At 43.4% G+C, this 13,808-nt stretch overlaps 1 protein-coding gene across 2 annotated transcripts in view; it reads right to left on the minus strand.

Moving 5' to 3' along the window:
- ST8SIA1 (ST8 alpha-N-acetyl-neuraminide alpha-2,8-sialyltransferase 1) overlaps positions 1-9,164 on the minus strand; it is a 135,414-nt gene extending 126,250 nt beyond the window's left edge. For both annotated transcript variants that reach the window (XM_040545209.1, XM_040545208.1), the window contains exon 1: positions 8,870-9,164. Coding sequence is in view for 1 of the 2 variants with exons in the window: in XM_040545208.1 (XP_040401142.1) it covers positions 8,870-9,117 (248 nt within the window). In the remaining variant the exon portion in view is untranslated. The remainder of the gene's footprint in view (positions 1-8,869) is intronic.
- Positions 9,165-13,808: the final 4,644 nt, after the last annotated feature.

Below are 13,808 nucleotides of genomic sequence, written 5' to 3' on the forward strand. Positions count from 1 at the left end.
TTTACAGATAATTCTTCAGAAGTGCAAAAAATGCATATGCAAGCAGACATAAGTAGGCATTGTGTGCAGAATTTCTCATCACATCAGTATTTCTTAATTAACATGATAAAAATTACGGAGGCCCAATAAAAAGCAAGTAAAAAATAAACCCAGCATGCATTTCTTTCAAACACATTCTTCGCTCTTCCTTGTATTACATGGGTTGCAGTCAACTCCTCTAGCATGAATCAGGATCTTTGACTCCTGTGCAGAGTCCTTTTTCCCCTCCCTAGTTGAACAGCATTTCTTCTCTCTTGCCAGCTCGAGACACAGCTGCAATTTCATTGAAGATTCTCCTTGTCTGTTTGCCTCCCTTTTAAAACTTTGTTTCTTTGTAATGACCTTTCCAGAAATCTTGTTGCTCTGCAGAAACATTTGGATCAAGCAGAAACATACAGCTTTCTGCTTATGCAATCTCTTTAGCATTTTATTTGCCCACATGGTCTTATCGAAGCATTAGAGGAACTCCATGCATCTTGATTCACTCACACACCACAGAAATGTCTATCCTCAGCATAGCCAAACACACACGCACACTACCCTCTACTTCCCACTTGCAGCAAACATTTGCAGAAACTTTGGAAAGACTTAACCCATGTCAGGCAGTAGTATGCATCTCAAAGAATCCTATGTGATATAATGCAGAAGCATCCTCCATGCTTCAGAACCATACCACCTCACTGCTTTCTAACACTGCAACTTGTTAGGGAAAACAAATTTAAACTGTAAGTTACTACCTGAGAACAAAGATTCATTTTCTAGTCGATACTGTACGTTGAATAAAGAGCTATTCTATTCCCTTTAAACAAATTAATGCTTCAGTGGAAGCCCTGAAGAGATGACAGATTTACAGAAAAGCATTAAGCATTTTCCCAGTAGTAAGCTGGTACCTCTAGATGATGCCATGAGTGGCAAGAAGGAACACTACTCACCAAATCCCCATTACAAGTACTTGGATCTTTCTTCCAGAGAACAGTTGGATGGCATGTCACTAGCAAACAGCCCAGATATTTCTTTGCAGGAAGAACTGTAGTAACCGGCAGCAAATCTACTCCATTAATCAAAACTCCTCATCTGCATAACTGGGATAAATCTCACTATGTGTGTTCTCAGACTGAAAATCCTTCAGAGCATGGAACATCTCTCTGCAAGCTTATGGCATAGTATAAACAATAATCTCAGTAGAGAACGGCAATTACTCATAAAACTCCCCACTGATTTTAGCTGTGACCTGGACATGAAGTTCAGTTACAAGAGATAGCCTTGTAACAGAGACATTTCCTTAACTTCCGTTATAACTCTACTTCCTTACCTGTCTAAAAGTACATGGGGAAACAGAATTAAGACTCTCCTGGCAATCAAAAGTAAAGATTTAAACACAGCTAAGTAACTTGAGAGTCTTCATGCCATTAAGCCTAAGTCTTATTGACTTTCACTGAGAGAGGCAGGCATTGGTGAGCCTTGGATTCAGAATCACCCTCTAAGTGCATATTTGAGTGCTTTGGGGACTGGTTCTCAAACCCTGTGGCACTTCTGAGCATTACTTATAATGTTAGATACCTCCTCACCCTGCACTGGGACATGCCATAAAGCGACACTGATGATGCAAGTAGAACATCGTATACGATGGAAACTCCAAATATTGCAGCAGATGAAACAGCATTACAAGAGCTGAAACTTGGCCAAGGCAAAGCACATAGAACAACATTAAAACCTCTTCACTGAAAGAAAAAAAAAAGTTTTGTTTATCTTTCATCTTTGACAGGAAATACAAAGCAGTTACTCCTCAATTACAAGGTTGGCCACTCTACACATTTCAAAAATAGACAGAGCAAGTTTTCCTGCAAGAAGGCAAGCAAAATAGCTGATCTGTTTCCTCAGCACTCTTTAAAATACAGGCAAGTTACATAGCAGCTTTTAAATTAAAGCTTGTTGTGCAACCTCAGAGCAGAGGAAACCTGATAAGTAGATATCTTATATTGCTACTACATTAATGCAAAGTCCGTAATTTATCTTGAAAGTGTGATAGGCAACAATACGGTACATAAAGAATGGAGAATGACACATGCCATGAGCATCAATGTAATATTCAGGAGTCTGAAGGTGACTGGAAACTCAGTAGGAGAGGGAGATAAGTAAATAATTTCATACAAGTTCTTTATATCCAATTAGCATTCAAAGTAGTGATGATTATAACAGGAGCCGTGCAAGGAGTCTGGGGGTCCCTTGAAAGCTGAGAAGGACTTCAAGCAGCATAAGGATGGGAAGATATTTAAGAAGAGGTGAAAAGAAAGATAAACAAAATGGTCACTCAGGAGATGAAACTATGCTCACAGCAAACATGGAAGACAAAAATAAGGTAACCATTTCTGTTCAGCCGTTCCAACCAGGTTTTAAAACCTCACTGTAGTCACATTTCTGCTTGAAAAAAAATAATTGCTAAATGAAGAAATTCAAGAGGGCTTTTCAAGAGGCTGATGGAATAGAAGGAGAAGTAAAAATAATTCAATCTGTTGATTTAAAAATAACTGTCAGGGCAACAGGTATAGCTTCTTTTTGAAGCTCAGACCTTCTGTAATTATTACTCTTTTGGAAGAAGTCTTCACTAGGGTTAAGTGACTTATCAATGCCATCACCCACTCCACCCTTTATCTAATCAGTTTAGATGGTAAGGCCCAAGAGAAGAATTGTCCCTGGCTTTCTATGCATAAAAATTGTGACACAGTGAAACCTAAATCTCTGCAGAGGTTTGCAAATACTACATAACACAGATAATGTGCTTCAGCATGAATTTAACTGCACACAGCTATGTTAAAATGATTTGACATTAGTGTGTAACTTTAAGAGCAATTTTCTTGCATTTTGGAAGCCATACATAGCATACAGAAAAAGATGAAAATATATACAAAGATTTTAAATTAAACATTTTTAAGAATATTAAGCAAGTGGAAAAACAGAAGATTGCAGTCCAAACAGCCTCATCAATTCAGTGAGGTTCATCCTCACTGTGGGAAGATAAATTCTAAAGGGGGACAGACAATTCATTTCCCATGCATTTACCTAGTAGGAGATAGTCTCAGAAATAAGTCTTTTTATATATGTCATTGAACATACATCAAATATGCTGTTTGCTTTACTGCTGTGAAGACAAAAAATACAAGCACAGCAATAAATCACAAGTTACTATATTGTATGGATTATTCAGTGTCCATTACATCCACTACAAGGTAGGAAAAGGGAAAACACAGATGTGAAACTATATACATCCAGCAGTATCTGTGTACGCACATACCAGACATTCAGGGCCCTGGTCTGGTAACCAAAATTCCACTGAAGTCTCTGTTCTTCCGGTTCCCTGGTGCCTGGCACTGGGCCTTTGGATGCTCCCAGCTAACAGCAGAAGTCTTAGTTGGTTACACCCTCCCAGAAATGCTGGCAGCACGAGTCTTTACAGATTCAAAAGACAAGAGCAAAAATCTCTGCAAGAACAGATACTGAAAACAGGGAACTCAAGTGTATGTTTCTTGTGGAAGGCAGATTCAAAGTCTGTAAGAAAAAACTATTTATGGGCAAGGAAGGATACCATGAGCAAGAACTCAGGAATCCTGAATTTAATTCAATCTTGCCGCCACAGACCTAATCTGCAAAGACACTTTGAACTAACTCAGACAACTAATCCTTATTGTTTTCAACTAATTTAGGTATCTGAAGACTCCTAAAGACCTTGAGGGTATAGTCCCAGACCTCTCTGCAACTTGCTTTCTTCACCACAGCCTCCAAATAATTGTATGGGACAAGAACACTTCTCTCATCTTTAACCTGCTCTTCAAATTGGTACCTCTCTGCAAAAACAACTTCCCTGCTCGGATGGAGATGCTAAGAAACTACAAATTGCAAATATCCAATTGCCACGAAATGCAACAAACATAATGGGAAAAAAAAAAACAGTCATTCAAAATGTTAGTAAGTTAAAAATACAGGCATGCAGTATTGACACCTACTCAGGAAAGCAAACCAAGCTGGATTTGGCAACTGCTGAAGCACAACATTTGAACCTATGGTTCAAACCCGATGGTTTTAGGATAGGGCTCCATGAGCCACAGAAGTAGAAGTAATCTAACCCAGCATTTCCCAGCTCCAATCCGAAATTCATTTTTCATGTTTCAGTGAAACAAGCAGCAATAATTTAGAATCCTATAAAGCTGTTTAAGCAGGGCAAAACTCTTATCTAGTCAACTTGAGCAATATGAAGGTTTATCTCAGATTTGCCTCGAATTATCCCAGTAAGGATCACACCTCTTATGTAATTTCCAATGCCTGCATCAAAAGAGAAGGAAAAGAAGTCAGCTGAACTAAAGGAACTCCTGCTGACTTGGCAATAGCATTCATCTTACCCAGACTGGGAGGTGACCTGGAATACCAGCTCTGCATTAATGCGACCTAAAAATGAAAAATGATTTGTAGGAGAGGATGTTCTTTGGTGTTTTTTGTGATTACATGTGAGGTACAGCTATTAACAGCTGGCAGAGAGCAGCTGACAGATCACAGTAGGAAGACCCACCTGGCACCGCACATGACAGTGACAGAGCATTATTTTTGGATGGCACATGAAGCTAACCATAGAAGAACCTTCACACACTCTGTTCACACCTACACAGCATTAAGAGCAGACACCAAAAGCATCGCAGTCCATCAAGTCTGCATATTCTGCCTGGATATTCAGCCGCTTCTGTGTGATTTCAAGCTAGTAGTTTCACCTCTCTGTCCCTGGAAAATGGGCAACTGGCCAAACCTGAGGAAAATGGAGCAGACAAGCCACCTGCAAAGATGAGCACAGCCAGTGTAGATCTAGGGACAGGGGGGACAGCACTGGGGAGCAGAGCCAAGTTGTAGCAGATGCATTGGACTGGAGGCAGGTCACCAATTGTGAGTTCTCAGGAGATGTCTGCCACCAGCTCAGCCAAGCCACCCCCAGAATAAACCCTGGAGAACCTTTTAGCATCACACAAAGCTGCTGCAGCAGAAGTAACAACACGATCCGAATCTCAAGGGTAGCATTTTCATTGTCCTCATCTCACAATTGTCTCATCTCTTCTTGAGGAGTCTCTAACCTCTAACTCAGTCACTAATCACCATTGAACCATATAAGTTAGTGCAGTGGGAGCTCTGACAGTCAAAAGCCCATTCACTGTCACAGAACGGTTTGGGCTGGAAGGGACCTTAAAGCCCACCTGGTTCCACCCCCCTGCCACGGGCAGGGACACCTCCCACCAGATCAGGTTGCTCAGAGTCACATCCAGCCTCACCTTGAACACCTCCAGGGATGGGACATCCACAGCTTCTCTGGGCAGCCTGTGCCAGTGCTTCACCACCCTCTGAGTGAAGAATTTCCTCCAAATGTCTAATTTAAATCTCCCCTCTTTTAATTTAAAGCCATTCCCCCTTGTCCTATCACTGCACTCCCTGGTGAAGAGTCCCCTTCCTGCAGGCTCCCTTTAGGTACTGGAAGGCCGCAATAAGGTCTCCCTGAAGCCTTCTCCAGGCTGAGCAACCCCAGCTCCCTCATCTGTCTTCATAGGAGAACAGAACTTTTTCCACACAAGGTTGCTGACTGCCCAGAGGAGTCCGCCCTGGCTGAGAAATGAAGAAGTGTCAGATACACACACAGCACTTGGGATATGCGGTTGTATGGAGCTCATAAAGCAGATGGAAAGATTCAGCTCTGCCTTTCATCAACTGCAATAATTTTAAATAAAATAATCCTAAAGGTATTCTTGAATGTAATTTATTTCACTAATAACAAACAGCAATTAACAAAATTCTTGCCTAAATAATTTAAGCAGCACTAAGCCCTTAAAAAAGCTAAGCAATGTGTAAAAACAATTAGGGCACAATAACGTTAAACACCTCAGAGGATGACAAGCCATTATACTGTAGGTAAATTAGACACGTTAGCCATTAGTGACTCTAATGACAGTCTCATTCCTATTCTGACCGCTTTGTAGTGTGGGCAGTCCAGGATCAAGCAGTTTGCCATCTGACTGACAGACTGCTATTCAGCATTTGTCAGAGACGAGATATTTCCACAGCAGAGTTTGACTGCCCTCAGCCAGTAGTGACTTGAAATTTAAAGGATGCTAACAGCAATAATTTGCAGTTAGGCTGTGCTTACCCCTGAATGCCCAGAACCTGAAGGCTTTACAGGAAGCTATTGTCAACTGCGGAAAGGATTTGGACCAAGAGCTCTTAATAACCTCAACTGTATCTTCAGGCTTTTCAGGATTTGTTCCTTCATCTAAGAACCTAGGCAACTGCTACGCAGACACCCACCACACTGATGCCAGCAGGACCCAGCACACAAACATCATGCGAGGATTACTCACGGAAGTCATGTATGCAGAGTCAAGGCTGAAAGCATGCTCTAAACACAGATTCATTCCAAAGCCAAAGGCTTAATCCTGCTCATTTTGTTATTCTCACAACCTGTCCTTATTCACAGATGCAGAAGGCAACACATACTGCAAGTGAAGGACACAGCCTCAGAAACACATGACTATTTACACAGGTGTTTAGATCTGGAAAACAATTCAGCGAGTCCATGTTCAAACACAAAACCCTCATGTAGATCATCCCCCAAGCACCCGGACAGCGCATGTACCTGCATAAACAAGAGCATACATCGGTCAGACCTTTTTATAGGGTTTCTGAAGGAGGAAGGAGCCACTGTGGAGATTAAGGAGTTGCTGGCACTCATCTGCCAGGGTTCAGCCCACATTAGCAGGGGTGCTTTCTCTGACCTTGCTAAGCTACTCACTTAAGAGCTCTTTGAATCAGGCACATAATGCAAAGGGAACAGCACTCCCTAGTTTTGAAAGATATATTTTGATAAAGTTAACTACCTGGGGACAACCATCATCTACTTCAACAATAGGAGTCAAGTGAGTTTATAGGAAGAGAGATGCAGAGGTGTCTTTTTTTTTCACTGCGTAGCAAGAACCTGGCTATTTGAACACTTATACAGTACCACGTTATGCAATATAGTATTATACAAAGAAATATACAAAGCACTGTATTATACAAATCAGTAATGGAAAATCTTGTACTTCCTCATACAGATTTTTAGCAGAAGTACAGATTTGTTCTTCAGAACTGTGCACAGCCAAAATTGTTTCACAGCCTCCTGTGTGCAGGAGTGCTAGAGAGAATAGCAATCTATGTCCTTCTTAAATAAGGATACTATCTTATGAAAACCCACCCAATATTAGGCTATTATGGAAGGCAGTATTACTTCAAAGTCCACACAGGTTGTCTACAAAGCTCTATACCAGCTCACCACTTAAAACAGAGACCTGCATTCATAGAGAGTTTCCAGTACAAACTGAAACTTGGAGCTTTTACAATGCTCTTACGTAAAAAGAAAAGAATGGTAGCAAAGAACATCATTGTTTCTGTTAATTGTATTACAATACAGAGAAGTTTACCTGACGAAGACTTCAATTTCATAGCTTTCTACCAATGTTAAGAGCAGCAAATCTATGCAGCAAGAATACAGAGATCTACATCACTATTGTTTGACTATTTTGGTATATTCACTACATATCTCCAGTGAAAATTTCCTTTAAAAAAGCATTAATTCCTAAAGCAGATTGATTTAAAGTTAACTGTATTTAGCACTGCACCAACTGAGCAAGACACAGATGAGAAACCATAGCTCACTTTATTGCAAGATATTCTCTTCTGTAAGCATCCTTGAGATAACCACTACACTTAGACAGTGGAAAAATATCTGGGCAGGTGGAATAGTTGAGAAGCCACACAGAGTTTGTGTTTGTAAACCATGTGGCTGAAATAGACTAAAAAATATTTTTTAAACTGAAGTTGCAGCAGCTGTGTCACCCTTCAAAGCAACATTTGGCTTACAAACATGAGAAATAACGCATCAAGCTCTCTCCTATATCACCTATCAGGGTAATTTTGAAAAAATGATTAATCTACCTAAAATATGTAAATCTGTGGCACAAAAGAATTAAGATAAATTAATAACTGAGGAGACCAACCCAGTTTATTCCAGTTTTATATCCTGTGCTCTAGAACAAGGATTCTACATCAGAACCTCATTTTAGCTCTGTATTAAAGGGAGGACTTCTTTCAGGCCTAGCTTCTATTAACACAAACCCATTTATCATCTCTCATTGCTTGTATTTCCTGCAAGCTCCAGGTGCGGAAGGGTGTGCTTTTGAAGAACTGCAAAGTTTCTGCTATCCCAGCAGACAAGATACTAAGCAATCACATGCCAGCTCCAGTTCACGGCAAACACAAGTTGAGCTGCATTCACAAAACAACGAAGAACACCAAATAGAGCTGTACGCCAGAACAGAAGCCCCTAGGAACTGGGATCTGATTCACTGTGGCATTTACAAAAGAAAGGGAGTCTTTCTGCAGGCAGTCCGGTTACCACTAACTCCGATCTTTCATCTGCTGCTTAGAGGACAAGGAGAAAATCCAGCTTCCCACCTGGAGGGGAAGGGAGACCCCGCAGCTGTCTGCGTTTCACCCAGCCGCTCGAGCGGGTTTCAGCAGAAGGCAAATCTCCTCCGCACCCCCTTTCAGGCCAGGGGCGCCCAGAAAGCCCTCCCTGCCGCAGGAGCACCCGGCTGCACTCCGGCCCTTTGCCTGCTCGGCCCAGGACGAGCCCCCCACAAAAGTCTGGCGGAGCAGAAGGGGTCGGGACCGGGCTGGGGGCGGCAGGAGCGGAGGGACGGGGCTGGCAGCGGAAAGTTTGGGGCGGCGAGAGGCTGCCCGTCCCCGGCCGCCCTTGAGCCGGCGGTACCTGAAGCCGGCGACCGCAGTGTGGTTCCTCCTCCACGCCTTGCCCTGCTGCAGCAGCACCCCCTGCACGATCTCCTTCTCGTCGGGCAGCCGGTAGACGGGGAAGACGTAGAGCCAGCAGAGGACGAAGACGCCCAGGGCGCTGGCCCCCACGGGCAGGCGGGTGCGCGGCCACTTCCACGCCAGCCCCGCCATCCTCCTCCTCCTCCTCCCGCAGCGCCGCCGCGGCGCCGGGCTGCGCTCCTGCATCAGGCCCTCGCCGTGCGGGGGCCGCCCAGCCTCGCCGCCCTATGCCCGGCGGCCCGGCCGGCGCCCGCTGCCCGCGGCCATCGCAGCCTGGCCGGGCTCCTCCCGGGGGCTGCGCCGCGGCTGGCTCCTCTCTCGGCGGTGGCTGCTGCCGCCCTTCCTCACGGGCATCTGGTCCCTCGCTCTGCCCGCCAGGCGAGGCGAGGCGATGCTCCCCTCCCTCCGCCTCCCGCCCGCTCTCGCTGCGGGCCGCCCCGGTAGATTTCCACCCCGGCCCCTTCCCTCGCTCAGCCTGTGCGAGCTCAGCCCCGCGCCGGGGCTTCCTTCCGCTTGCACCGGGGCCGAGGCAGCTCCCGGCCCTTGCGCGGGGCTGAGGAGCCGCCGCCGAGCCCCCCGCAGTCCCGGCCTCCTCCCCCGGGAGCCGCCGCACCGCCCGACAGCGGCGCTCCCGCCGGGGGCCGGCGCCGCAGCGCGCCCTGGCGGCCATCTTCTCGCCCGCGGAGCCAGCCCGAGCCACCGCCTCGGGGCTGCCGCCGGGAGCCGGCTGGCGAGGAGCAGCCCCCGGCTCGGGGCTGCAGCTGGGAGGGAAGAAGTGGCCCCCCAAAGCTGAGCCTGGAAAGGTTGGGGGGTGCTCGAGATGACTCGAGAGCCTGACAGGAGTGGCCCGTGTAAGAGGGGAGCGGGCTCCGACTGACAGCGCCGTTATGTCCGTGTGTACCCACAGCTACTTGTAACTTGGGAGATCCAAGGAGGTGAGAGGACATTTACAGCCTCTCATGTCCGAGACCTATTACTGCGTAAGAAATATTGTTTTCATTCACACCTTACACAGCAGAGCTGTCTAGAGCATTAGAGCTGCGCTCTCCAGGCCAAATGGGAAAAGAAATTGAGCAATGTGTTCCTGGCCAACACCTGACAAATATGTTCCGAGTAGAATAGATGTTTACATCCTCCCTAAGTAAACTTGTATTTTTGATGAGGAAGCTATTTACCAACAGTAACATAAAACTGTCCAATCAACTCTACTAAAAACAAACAGAACTAATCAATCCGTCCCTGGGGGTGTTCAAGGAAAGGTTGGACTGGGTGCTTAGGGGACATGGTTTAGTGGGTGATATTGGTAGTAGCATAATGGTTGGACTGGGTGATCTTGGAGTCTTTTCCAAACTTTATGATTCTATGATCTTTAGGGAGACTTATTCAAAATGTAGTTAGCTAGACTTATCAAAAGTAAAAATTATTAAAATGTGCAAAACTGCGCGCATTGTTGTGTAAATGTGCAAAACCATGCACTCCAAATTAAATTCTGCCTTGTTGCTCACCTTTAGCCGAGAAGAGAGACAAACCTGAGTCTTGATGTCACTTGGGAAACCAGAAAGTGGAAAAAGGAACAAAGAGAAAGTAGAAATGGCTTATTCTTTGACTGTCCAAACTGGATGCAATGAAGTAAGTAGAAATGAAATAGATGCAGTTATTTGCTAGTTTCTTCGGTAACGTAGTCCCTCCTTAAGTAGTGTAGGGAGGGATCATTTCTTTAACAAAGGATTTCTGTCCTTACACAATTAGATGCAGGGTTGGGGGGTATTTTTTATTTGTGAACCTATAAGGTATTTCTAAGCCTTTCCTCTTTTTTTTCTTTCCTTTTTTTTTTTCCTGAATATCTTTCAGCCTCAAGCCCCCAGGCTGTTCACTGAATTTATAACAGTCCACAGTCTGTCTAGTGCAATGGCTGTTAACTCCTTCACCATTTCCTGCCTACAGCCCACAAGGAGCCAGATGTACCAAGACAGAGATGAGGCAGAGCCTGTTATGTTGTTACTGACATGGCACAGAGAACTGAAAATGTCTGGCCTCGTTCTGTTATTATACAGGTAGAAATTTCTTCTTTCCTTACCTTCTGACAGTGAGCCCTGAAGAAAAGCGTACTGATGCTTTACATTGTGGGTAATGATTTCAGGTGGAGAATAAACTGAAGGTAAGAATAAACTGCTAAACATTAATCTTGCTTTCGAGCAAATAGTCTTAACTACCTCAATGGCAGTTTGCAATCATTGTGAAGATGTAGTAACTGACAATCCGTGCCTTTAAATCAAAGCCAAAAGATGGAAGTTTCCTCTTTGCTGTACTCCACATTAGTGAGAACTTCAGTAGTGAGATTTATTCTCATCTTCATTCTTTTGGTCCCAGGTAAGATCTACAAGCAGAAAGGCTAATTATTCTGGACAAGGTTCATAAGCAGGCCTAATACAGGAAAAGAAAATATATATATATATATTGAGAGATGCCTTCAGAAAGAAACAGAGAAAAAGCAGTGGGTGAGACCAGTGAATAACAAGCATTTTGAACGTTAAGAAGAAATAGAGATACTATCCACAGATCAGAAAGAAAACAGTGTTATGATTTTCCTGGGTTCACTGCAAAATCCATCAGCAGACCTCTCTTCCAGCTTTCTATTGCCTGTTTATTTGCCACAACAATGCAAACAGTACAGCCATGCAGACTCATTCACAACATCCCTGAGCTAGCTGTACTCATCTGATGGCTTTGCATTTCTCTTTCTGCCCCTGCGGGTGGAGCTGATACTCTGCTCAGTTAACTTAATGCTGCTGCTGTATCTGAGAAAGCCGTGCTCAGGAGAGCAGGGTAAAGACCTTTTCTGAGCAGCTCCTCTTTCCCTTACCCCCAACCCAAAGCACACATCAAGAATAGAGCTGCCTCTGTTCAAAAATCCAGTTTTTAAGTGTTTTCATTTAGAGCTTCCTATACATATCCTTTGGTGCCTTTTCTTTGCTCCCTTTCAAGCCCTCTCGTTTCCAAAATGACAGGGCTTTACCCCTCTGCTTCAACACTCCACTCATTTTCTGCTCTGCAGATTTTAGCAGAGCAGTTGCATTGGAATCAGCCTTTAGGCTGTACCACCCTTTCAGTTTATGAAAATGCTATTGTGTCATATACCTACAAGATAAATCTGTTATCTTCCAAATGCACTCAGTTACCACCTGACTGAAATACCTCACTCTATGCACTGCCGTCAGTTCCTCAAGTATTTCATGCTCCATTAGTAGAGTCTATGTGAAGAATGGCTTTTTTTTCTAAGGAAGAAGGGAGCTGAAAAAAACATTGGTCTTTAGTGTATAATGGCAGCCCTTATTCCCCGCTACTATAAATGTTCTGTGCTCATTTTGTACGTGTTTTGACCAAATGTTCAACAGCAAAATGTTCAGAAATCATCATCCGTTCTACATGTTATTTTAGGTCAGCTTTTGTATGATGTCACCTTTGAACATTATGATTTCTTTGCATTCCTTCAGTTGACATATTTTGAAAAACTAACATCATCTTCTTTTGTAAGAATAACGCAAACAATGAGAGTACATTTATGAATGGACAGTTACCCATACGAAGACCAGTTGGTAAATTCCCATAATACTTCTTTGCATCAGGATTTACTTTGCAGCTTTGCTAAAACCCCTAACAAATGTGTATTCTCACTGATAAAACATTTTAAGCCCCTACTATGACAGACAGTTTTCTATAATCCTATTAGAGGGGGAGAATTTTAACTACAGCCAAGAACAATATCAAATTAATATTCCTGGAAAAGCATGGTGTCCAAATCTAATCTGCTTTTTACCTGGCTGTATCAGTTGGCTTAGGAAAAAAAGAATATCATTTCTCCTTAGAAGTTTTGCCATATCTTTGCTCCTCAGCTACCATGCTGTAATAATATTATTACTGTGACAACATGTACAATCATCTTTTCAGCTGCAGAGAGAAATCAGAATGCACAGGGAAGAAACATAAAATGGGGAAAAGGATCTTACTGATCAAAGACGGAGTTTGTTTCCTAAAACAGAGAACCTCTGTTATGAGCAGTGTTGAAAGGACTTTCAAAACATCCTTGTATGTGGCCAGTAATGTTACCCAGTACCAAGGTGGAAAAAGGAGTAAAAACCTACAGGCTTCAGTAACAAAGACTGTATCAAGCCATTAACCACAGGAACTTTGCTTTTGGGTTTTGCAGGGAAATGGGAGAGGGGGAGGGGATGTATTTAAAACAGATAAGCACAGCCTTTTTTTTTTTTTCTCCACAACTTTGCCATTACTGCTGTACATCATTAAGGTATCTCTAGGAAAGTCATAAAGACCAGACTTCTATTGTACAGCACTGGCTTTAGGACACCTCTTTAGCACATTTTAAAACATGTGAAAGTGTCTACGAAAGACAGGGGTGGTCAGGAGCTACACTGCTGTTACAATATGGGAGTACAGTGAATTTCACAGTACATATCCAAATCTTCCTCCCTCACCCATAAAACAAATGCTCACACAATTAGTATAATTTTATCCAATTGAAGTAGATGCATCTATAAATCACAATAAGCTTATTATAATCTTTAAAGGGTTTGACCTTATGCACAATTGGATCCAGTAGGTCTGGCCTACTGTAACAAAGGGAAAGAAATCTGCTTCCAGACCAGACCACTGCAATATTTATTACTTAAATAGAAGAAGCTATTCTTCCAGAAGAAGCTATTCTTCTAGAATTCCTAGAAGAAGCTCTCTTTATAAAGCACACTGCCTCCATTCTGAGAGATCAGTTACAAAGAATAGTTTAAAGTTGCAGAGAAAAAAATTATGGTGCACACATACGCATACATTACTGGAGACAGGTTTGTTCAGCAGCCTCTCTG

This window comes from Cygnus olor, chromosome 1 (assembly GCF_009769625.2).
Source record: "Cygnus olor isolate bCygOlo1 chromosome 1, bCygOlo1.pri.v2, whole genome shotgun sequence".
Lineage (NCBI taxonomy): Eukaryota > Metazoa > Chordata > Aves > Anseriformes > Anatidae > Cygnus > Cygnus olor.